The sequence below is a fragment of the Drosophila teissieri genome, chromosome X, assembly GCF_016746235.2.
Source record: "Drosophila teissieri strain GT53w chromosome X, Prin_Dtei_1.1, whole genome shotgun sequence".
NCBI classification, from domain to species: Eukaryota; Metazoa; Arthropoda; class Insecta; order Diptera; family Drosophilidae; genus Drosophila; species Drosophila teissieri.
The window spans coordinates 13,593,912-13,604,072 of record NC_053034.1 but is presented as its reverse complement, the minus strand read 5'-3'; the positions used below and the strand labels follow the sequence as shown (position 1 = coordinate 13,604,072).

Genomic DNA, 10,161 nt, shown 5'->3' with positions numbered 1-10,161 from the left:
AGTGCTCCATTCATTCCCCGAAAACACGCTCCGGGACATGTTTAATGAACAGTTTACTGTGAAATTGTCAAGAAAATGCGTGTTTAAGCCAGATTAAATGCAGCACGCCACTGATTTATGGCCGTGTTGCGCCCCACTTCACACTCGCATTCGTTGCGCTGGCATTGTTGTTTACTCCAATTATTTATGGGTCAACGAATCATCTTAAACAAGTCTCGAGGGCCGAAACAAAAGGCCCCACAAATAGGCCCATATCAAATTTCTGATGCATTATTGCAGCAACATGTTGTTAAGTTTAAGCCTGCCATGCATATGGCCAACGAGCTGGCTGGCAGGATGGGAATATTGTGGCTTAAATTCGAATTGACGGCGGATGGAATGGGGTATGGGTAGGGGGTAAAGGGGTAAAGGGGTAAATGGGTAATGGAGATTCCAGGTGGGCGTCAGTATCGAAAAAGTAATTAAAGGCCAGCGAGACAACGAGTACGAGTACGAGAACGACAACGATGAGAACGGCGACGATACTAAATGCTGATGCCAGCCGCAGTTAAAACCTGCCGCCGCCCACCTGCCTGCCACGCCCACCGAAAGTCCTGTCAAGTGCAATACGTGACACGTGCAGTTGCCAAAACAAAAATGCCGGACCAGCAATAATGTGCCGAATGGCAATGGTTTGCATGAAGCATGAGCGACCCCTAAATACACTACACATTTCATAGGGAATATCCATGGAATCGGAATATTTATATCGATATGGATATGGTCGGTCATATACTGAGTTGATTTTTCTACTTCCTCTGTTTTTATTCCCACTTTTTAAAGACTTTTTCGAATCATTGAAGTTCCCTGTTTCGAAGTGTGCCAGCTACAATAGAAATTCCTGCCTCGTCGTAATTATACAGTCAGCTAATGCACTCGCAAGTTGCACATGTCGTTGGGGATGCCGCAAAAAGAGCAACAATAGCTGCATGCATACGTATGTACATACGTATGTATGTATGAGTGTAGATACCGCATGAGGCAGATACAAAACGCATCCGTTTTGTGCGCTATAATCGACAATTATCAGCGACATGAGCAAACCAATTGTTCAGTGCCGCGTGTCCGCAGTCAGATATCCTTCGTCCTTCGTCCTGCGTCCTGCGTCCAGCGTCCTGTGCGCTTTGTGCAGCGGACTTCTGGATTCCTCGACTCCTGGCATCCTGTTTTACGTGCCGGAAAATGGCGATAGGCTCGCGGCCAGGACTCCATTTAACCCGCCAACTAGTTCATTTGTGTGTGTAATTGTTTGCCGGCGACACTGATTACGCTGCCTAAAAACACTAGTTAACAAAGTATCAGCAATCAGCAATTATTATCGGTAGGAATAACATGTGTGGAATAGTTGTATAAATTTATGGCAAATAGGATTAGTGCAGTAAAATGATAGCAGGCATTTTTCATCTTGTATTGTGTAACAGAATGAGCATGATTATTCCTTACATTCTATTTTGTTGACTAGTGAATATGGCCAAATGCCCTTTGCACTTTAGCCTCCCACACAAGTCGCCATTTTTGGACACTGTTAAATTTATTAAATTCATCTTAACACTGCTTACAGCTAGGCAAAAAAAGGAAATCATAATAATAACAAATGGGGAAGTAAGGTACGATAATTACAACGAAAACGAAAATACATTTCGGAACTTATGGCTAAATAAAAAAAATAATAATATTTGTAATTGTACACATTGTTTAGGTGAATAGGAATGGAAACAGGTTAATGTTCGAGATTAAAAGGGAAATGCAGACGAGTGTAAAGTTCTTCTTCAGGAATTTCAGTTTAAATTAAATCAATAATATTTATCGATTCGATTTTCCGAAAAAAAGAGTTCTCATCTCTTCCCGGTTATTCCAACGATTCCCGATCTTCAATTTCCTCAACGGAATGTGAGTATGTACATGAGGATGGGATAATACTTGGATCCCCTGCTCATCTCGCCCAACATCATCAACAATCCCGATCCTTGACCTTCTCCTCCTGGACGAATCCATGGTTCTCGATGCCGCGCTCGGCTGTGGATTGTGTGTTGTTTGTGGTTGGTGTCGCTGCATGATCGGCGTGCTCCAAGGACTCGTGTATCACATTGGCGATGATGCCGTTCATCTGACCCTTGGCCTCGCTGGCCAGCACCAGGGCTTCGATAGCATTGATATTGCCATTGGCATCCTTCACGGAGGCACGTTCCGCATCCGAGGAGGCCAGTTTCCGGCGCTGGCGAACCTGGAAGCGGTACATCCAGCTGAGGAAAAGAGCACAGTGCTATTACATAGACTTCCCGAGGAATACGCTTGGACTTACAGGAATATGAAGACGGAGAAGAGGGTAAGACCGCCGCCGAGCAGGAAGAAGGCGCCTGGCAGGACTCGCAACGTGGCTGCATACAGGGTGGTGTACATGGGAGCGAATACCATGGGCATTAGGGCCTCGGCCACGCCGAACAACGAGTTCACCTTGCCCAGCTCGTCCTTGGACACCAATTTGGTGGCTATCGATCGCATGGCTATGAAGGCCGTGCCATTGAAAATCTCCACCAGTCCGCCCAGGTACATATGCCACGGCAGGGTGGCAAAGGCGTAGACAAAGGACGACAGGATCTTCGAGGTGCTGGACAGTACGCCGACCAGTGCATCATCGATGTTCAGCTTGTGCGAGAGTATGCCCACGCAGAAAATCACACCGATGAGACCAGTGAACATGGCATAGGTCGAGAAGAAACTGAACTCCACCTCCGACCAATTGAAGCGGAATCGGGTGAACAGATACGTGACTGCCATCTCGCCGTGAAGCGGACCAATGATGACCATCACCACGATCATCAGCAGGATGACGCGTTTGCGGCGCTGGTTCTCGCCCTTCTTGAAGGCCACCCGGAAGGTCTGCACCACGTGCTCCTTGTCAAAGAAGTCGGCCAGCAGGCTCTTCTGCTCCGGACTTTTCTCCGGCCGGGATTGCGGCTCCTCCAGGAAGAAGAAGCCGTAGACGAAGGCTATCACGTAGAAGGCGGCCGAGATCGAGAATACGCCGTAGAATCCAATTTGCCTGTGAATATATATTGTTATATATATATATAATAGTAGTCAGTAATAGTAACTCACTTGAGCAGCACTCCACTGAAGGCCATGCCAATGGGCACACCCACGGAGAAGCAAACATTGAGGATGCCAATCCTCAGCGTGCGATCCTCCTCCGTGGTTATGTCCGCTATATAGCTAAAGACGCCCATCAACATGGTGAACCAGCCGCCGCTGAGGGAGGGGAAGATGGCCTCCGTGAGGGCGGCCGCCTCCATGGGCGCCTGCTCGAAGTAGACGCACAGCATCAGGCCGACGACGCCCAGGAACTCGCCCACCACCGGGATGAGGATGCAGGGCTTCCGCCGGCGATGGCGATCGCTCCAGGAGCCCCAGAAGAGGATCAGCAGGCAGGGGAACAGGGACTGGATCACCGTCTTCCAGGCGGCCATGCGCGCCACCATCTGCTGCACTGTCTCCTCCTCCCTAGAAAAAGCAACAAATTGGTATTAAATCTGCACATAAAACTAGGTAAAATGCATTTAATTTTAAAAATATTTAAAATTTAAATAATACTGCTATTGATTTGCTATATCATTTTGTATAATTATTATTAAAGAATAGTAATAATTCTGATTAATAGAAAATCTAAACTGGAGCCCAAAAGCAAACATCAAAGAACAGTATTCAATCTCAGAACAACATTAAACACTGCATAACTTTGGGCACATGGCAAATAATTTGTTAATTATTAAAGATATATAATTAAATTATATATATAAAGTCATGACCTACAGTGTGTAGTTGGCTGTTTGGCGGCGGGTGAGGGCATCGCACACCTCATCGCCGTAGGCCATGTTCACCCGACAGGCCTTCTCCAGGTTGAGATTCTGGGTGGCCAGGTTGGAGAGCACGCTGGGCATGATGTAGGCGGCCAGGATCGGTTCCACGGTGACATTGTTGGCCACCAGGCGGATCTTCTCGCGCCACGTTCGTTTCGCCGGCGGGGTCGTTGTGCCATTGTCCTTCTCCTTGGCCATCTTCTTCTCCACACCAGTGGCGGTGGTGGTGGTGTTGGTGGTCAGTGTCGTCGTCGCCGGAGGAGGTGGCTCATGGTTCACCGTGTACTTGGCGAACTTGGGATCGCCCAGGCTGCCGTCCTTGGGTGACATCCTGCCGAAAAAGAACAAGAATAAATATAGAATAATACGGAAGGAATACGAAAATTTGAATTTAATTGATCAGAGTGAAAGCTATTTTAAAATTAATATAGTAATATATTTTATTAGCTTATTTGGCTTCTTTTATTGGCTCTATGGCTTCTTTTATGCTATTTGATTAAAGCGTTTTCCTTTAAAGTACTAACAAGTTTCTAATTATATTATAGTACTGGAAGTGAGAGATAAATATAGCCAATTACTTTTAGCAACATGCAATGCAAATTTTCATTATAAACAATTATAGCCACGAAAGTTACTGAACTCATTTGTGTGGGATGCACAGGCTCTTTAGATTTCAACTACTTACAACTACTTACATAACTTGGGAGAATATATTTATATCTTCAATAAAATAAATAAATGGAAGTGAAACCATTTACACACACTTTCGAACACGTGGATAAATAATTATTCCTAAAGGTTCTTATTCTTCGTTATAAAAATTTATTATATTTGTATCTGTATCTTTATTTGTTTTTATTTTCTTAAGCATGCCAAAGTTAATCAACCATTTAATGCTTAATTTAACCTTTTGAGTTTTTTGAGAGTTATTTAGTACTGCTTCCCCTTGAAGATAAATTTGCTGTTGTTATCTAAAACGAATGGCCGTAAACACAAAATTGATAAATTTAATGATAGGTCCATTACCAAGTTTATTTGCACCGCCAATCTTGTATATGGTTTTATGATCACAATTGGTGTCTTTCAAAAATGTAAGATCTTCTCATTTAAAAATGTAATTACTTGGCTTATCCGTTGGCATTTCACCTTGGACTTTTTGATTAAGTAAATTATTTGAGTTGAATGAAATGACGAGTGTTTCCAGTCAACTTAAATGCTTTTCATTTCGCCCCGTTTTCCGTGTCAGCGTTTTTTTGGATTGACTACTGACTACTGCCTTTCGTGGAGTCAAAGTCAAGCGAAGTAGGGCGTCAACATGCGATTTTTGAAGGCTGTGTCTGTGTTATCATAAATGAGGGGTATCTGTTATCGGAGCCGCTGCTCTGCTTTTCTTGGGGAGGGGACTCCCATTCTGATTTCACAGCATCCGCTTGTAGGTCGCTAATGAAGCACATTGGTAGGAAAGCCCAGCAAATCAGCAGCAAAACATCATTCTGCGTGTCATGCCAATTCAATTGCAAAGTGTAATTAGTGGAACTCTGATCTGTAGGCATGGAGTCCCCGGGTCTGCAACTTTATCTTGAGATATTTGATTTGGAAATCCCAGACAACAACGACGACGACGACGACAACGTTTTCATTTTTCACACTTGGCATTTTTTGTTTTCTCTGTGGCGTTGTAGCTTTTAATTGTTTTGCTTAGTGCATTTGTTTTTGTTCGCTAAAAGTGTTTACACAATTGTTGCCACATTTTGGCTTAAAGCATATGTATACCCATCTATATGTCAATTCAACTTCACGTGCCAGCGCATTAACCTTATCGCGGTGAATGTTACAAGAACCCGCCAAGATTATGGCTAAACAGACATAAGCACTGTATACTTGGGCTGCAAAAATCAACGATGGGCATTTAAAACAATTAAACGAAAATACATAAAGTCTAGCTCAAGATTGTGGAGATCAACAAGTGCCTAAACTAATATTTAACTAAAATTCCTAAACTGCAGCTTAGTTTACAAGAAATTATTCTGAGAACAGCTGAAGCGTTTATAAATTTTAACACTGTTTGATATTAATAAATGGAAAATTAACAATTTATTTATTTGGCAAAACAAATGTGGCCAATTCTATTTGCCAGCTTATGTAGACAGTTAAAACGGCAATTTCAAGCGCTTTAGTTGAATCGTCGCGACGAATTAAAATTACCCAAAATTAGGCAAAAGCTAATTGACCTTGACAGGTGATCACACACACACACACACAATCCCACACACACACAAACCCCACACACACACCCAAGCATCTTGGTCATAAAGTGCACCACTGACCGTTTTAATCTCCAACTTCCGTCAGGCGATGACGCAGTCTAAAAACGAAAAAAAAACACAAAATGGCACATAGAAAGCTACAGCGAGCGATGTCCACACTTGGATTCAGATATCCAAAGTACACGGCAGCTTCGAGTCAATGATCGGGTGCCATAAACAAATCCGCGATGAATAGTAGTAGCCACTGAGTAATTGCATTCGTTTTCCCTGTAGTTCATTGTCTCATCTATTGTTGGGATAAAAATGACCGAAAACTCAGTTAACCTAAATCGATTTGGCCAAACAAACAGATCTTTATTTTAATTTTTCTCAGAAATAGTTTACATTTTGTAGTGGCATAAATCATTGTAAATGATTAATATAGTTTACATTTTGTAGTGACATAAATCATTGCAAATGATTAATATTTAGCACTACTTTGTAGTTCTAACGTCGTATTTAGTATGCCCAATTGTTCGGCCACGCCATGTTCACTAATTCACTTTAAATGCCTTACTCTTACCGACTCTACATCTTAAATCTTAACTTATGGCTCATAAATCTTGAAGAAGTGTCATTGGAAAGCTCTTGACATTGTCAGACCTCGAGCTTCCACATTTGCTGAACTGCACTTTCTGAACTTCTCTGTAACTTCTGTAATTTCTCTATTTTCTACGCTAATCCAATGCCATTCATTTCAGACATGCGTTGAACCCCAATACATAAAATTTTGAGGGCGCGGAGCAGGAAGAAGCGGTACTGAGGTCATTTTGGGCCGGCGATCGGTCACGTCAGCAATTTGGCCACCAACTCGCCGACTTTGGCAGTGGGTGTAGCCACGTATGCATACGAAATAGCCAAATCGATGGTTTTTGAGGGAGGTGCAACTTCAGGAAGCTTTCACATAGCTGACCATATGCAAGTGGACACTGGCAAGCATGGCAATACAAGGTCACCAGTAAACACATTTCAGGTAATAGTTTCTAATTGGTATTAATAATTTGTGTGATGAAATCAAAAAGTTGATGTAATAATGACAAGTGTATAAACCCCCGTTCTATTAGTTGGTAAAATCATTAGTGCGTGAATATTAAAGTATAACATATAATTTTGTACCGTTCCAGGAAAACCAATTATCAAGATACTTAATATTACCTACATATGCAATAAAAAAAGTTGATATTTTCCCCTATCAATGGGGTTTACACTTTCAACTCTTCCCACGTTGAAAATCACGGTGAATTAGCAAATATTTGGCGAGTGCCCAAACGAGCCATTGTGCTATTATTTAATTTTGTAATCTCTGTCTGAGTTTTTTGATTTATTTTTTTTTTTGGGTCGCCAACTTGGCTTTGCTCATTTCCGGCTGGTTAACAAAACTTTTCACACAAGCGAATCGAACAAGCGATGGCGCTCCAAATTACCCATTTACGTTATTAATTGCATGTCTATGACAGATACAATTAGATATTAGAAATACGAGTGTGGCATCGCAGATACGCCAGCACACGGATACGGATACAAAGATACGAAGATAGTTACGGCGGCTACGGAGTCTGCCCGTGACACAATAAACAAAGTTCTGCCTTAGTCGGGGGCACTAAATTGGAAATAATTAAATACAATTAGCTGGCAGAAAAAGAAGAGGAAAACTTTTCTTCTCGGATTTATTTATGCACAATTCAATGGTAAAATTAGCCGCCGCTAAAATATTTAGACACACGAACGCAAGCTGGGACCAAATACATTATGCACAGAAAACAATTTCAATGTTTCCATTAATCATGTTACTTTTTACTACTATTTAATATATACTCAACATGTTTAATCACATATAGACGCGAATAAAAACATACTTTGTGAACCTGTTTGCAATTCGCGGAAGTTCCGGACCAATAAAAAAAACACAGAAACAAACTAGCAAAACAAAAATTGATTGAAAAACGGAAGTCGACTATCGGGTACCCATTACTTTACTGTAAGTAATCTAAGGGCTTATTATACAGAATGTATAATGTATACATATGTATGTTGTAATCAACAATTGAAATGCGGGGCTTGTAGTATTATATATATATGTTTTTTACGGGTACGTATCTCTATTCGTCAGCGATCAAAATAATGATAAACGTACCACTAATTTGGGCAATCAAACAATAGCGAAAAACACGGATCTCATTTTGCACTAGAGAGAGAGAAAACCGCCACGGAAAATGTAGAAACAACCAAATTTAGAATAAATGAAATGCCATTTGCGTCGATTTATTCAGGCCATAATTATAATTAATTGGGCTTGACAAATGGCTTGGGATGCTACGAGATTGTCACCGAAACTTGGATTAAAGAAAGGGTTGTCGAAATTTGTCATTTATTTAAAAAAAAACAATGTATAATAGCAATTTGTCAATTTTTTAACCAAATAGCAGCGCATATAAGTGAATAATACGGTGCCACTCGAACTTCAAGAGCTTATCATTTAATGTGAAATGCAAGGAATGTAAAGTATTCAGAAAATGCTTATCCTTAGACTTTAGTTCAATATAAGGCAGTGAAATGTAATTAGTTACTGAATAGTTATTTTAATTAATATGTATGTATTCTTACCCACTCTGTACTTTCTTTAAGGCAAATTACAACTGGAAACTATGCGTTTTTCATATTTTTGACAACCCTGCGTGAAAGGGACGTGGACAGCGGTGGACAGCGAGAGGGCGCATAACGATGGTCAAACAAGCGGATTTGATTTAATTTACATGTCGTTAATAAAATTAGTAAAAAAGCAAGATACACACACAAACACACGCACTCACAATTGGGGAATACACATTTACAGATATATAGATACAGATACAGTTACAGATACAGATACAGATACATGGATGCTGTAAGCAATTGGCGGAGCAACGGCAAACGATATACGTGTACACTTGCGGAAATCCCCATCACCGATTTTCCCTTTCATCCGATTATTCAGTTTTAATTCTCTGCAGCTTTATTACCTGAGACTCGCTAATGCACTGCTCCTCCGATCGAATTGTTTGTTTGTTTGTTTGTTTTTTAATCGCCGCTTGTTTCTGTTTGCTCGCAATCATTTACATTGACACACGGCTGCAAATGCAGTTGGGATCGCTCTTCGAATCGGCGGCAATCGGTATTCGAATGGGTTTTGAATTGAAACTACAGCGGATTGCTGGGGTGACAAACAAAAAACCAAAAAAAAAATAACAACAAGGAGGAAAAACGCTGCCTTCTGTGTTTACTTTTTATTATTATTTTTTTTTTATTTTGTATTTGTGTACTATTTATTCAGACGCCACTTTCGAGCTTAAAAAGTTTGTAGTAAATGCAGCTTGTGCTTGCTGTATCTAAACCATCGGCGTTGAGCTGAACTCGGCGACTAAAATTTTTCGTATTGAATTTGATGAGTTCCGCTGGGCAGCCGCCGCACGGTAAAACGCCGATGCCGCTGCCGCCGCCGCCGCTGTCGCCGCCACCGCCGCTGCACAGTGGAACGAAAATGTAGCAAAAATCAACAAGCATTCCTAGAAAACACAACTCTAAGATTGCAAAAATGCCACTCTTAATATATTTTATTATCATTTCAGAGCATAGTTGTGTGTGCTCTAGCTATAAAGCTAACATATATTTTTTAGGTCATTTAATTCGTATTATATTTAATAGTTAATTAGAAATCAGTTTATTGAGATTCATTGATATTAATATTCAATCGATGATATTCATATTTTTTGCTAAATAATTAACGCACAAATTAACACCCGTTTGTAATGATCTTATCATTGTTACTTACCCCATGATTATGATTTTGATTTTGCCATGAAAATGGCTGGCTAGTCCCACTGTGCGTCGGCAGATTCAGTCGTGTCGCGGTGGGTGGGTGGTGGGTCGGTCGGTCGGTCGGTTGGGCGGTACGATCAGCGCGGGAGCAGCGCTGCTGTCGC

At 41.3% G+C, this 10,161-nt stretch overlaps 1 protein-coding gene across 1 annotated transcript; it reads right to left on the bottom strand.

Annotated features, from left to right (window-relative positions):
- Positions 1 to 1,641: 1,641 nt before the first annotated feature.
- Positions 1,642 to 9,586, bottom strand: LOC122624078 (solute carrier family 46 member 3). Its single transcript, XM_043803514.1, has 5 exons — positions 9,202 to 9,586; positions 3,850 to 4,227; positions 3,139 to 3,540; positions 2,342 to 3,082; positions 1,642 to 2,282 (listed from the first exon to the last, which is right to left on the bottom strand). The coding sequence occupies exons 2-5, from the start codon at positions 4,224 to 4,226 to the stop codon at positions 1,991 to 1,993; spliced, it is 1,812 nt and encodes a 603-aa protein (XP_043659449.1). The 5' UTR covers position 4,227; positions 9,202 to 9,586; the 3' UTR covers positions 1,642 to 1,990.
- Between the last annotated feature and the right edge of the window lie 575 nt (positions 9,587 to 10,161).

Bases quoted from the DNA above. Each gene is read 5' to 3' on its own strand.
- LOC122624078 (XM_043803514.1), bottom strand. From the start codon at position 4,226: ATGTCACCCAAGGACGGCAGCCTGGGCGATCCCAAGTTCGCCAAGTAC. The intron at 3,541-3,849 runs GTAGGTCATGAC...TGCTTTTTCTAG, and splicing joins CAAACAGCCAACTACACACT to GGAGGAGGAGACAGTGCAGC. The intron at 3,083-3,138 runs GTGAGTTACTAT...ATATATTCACAG, and splicing joins TTCAGTGGAGTGCTGCTCAA to GCAAATTGGATTCTACGGCG.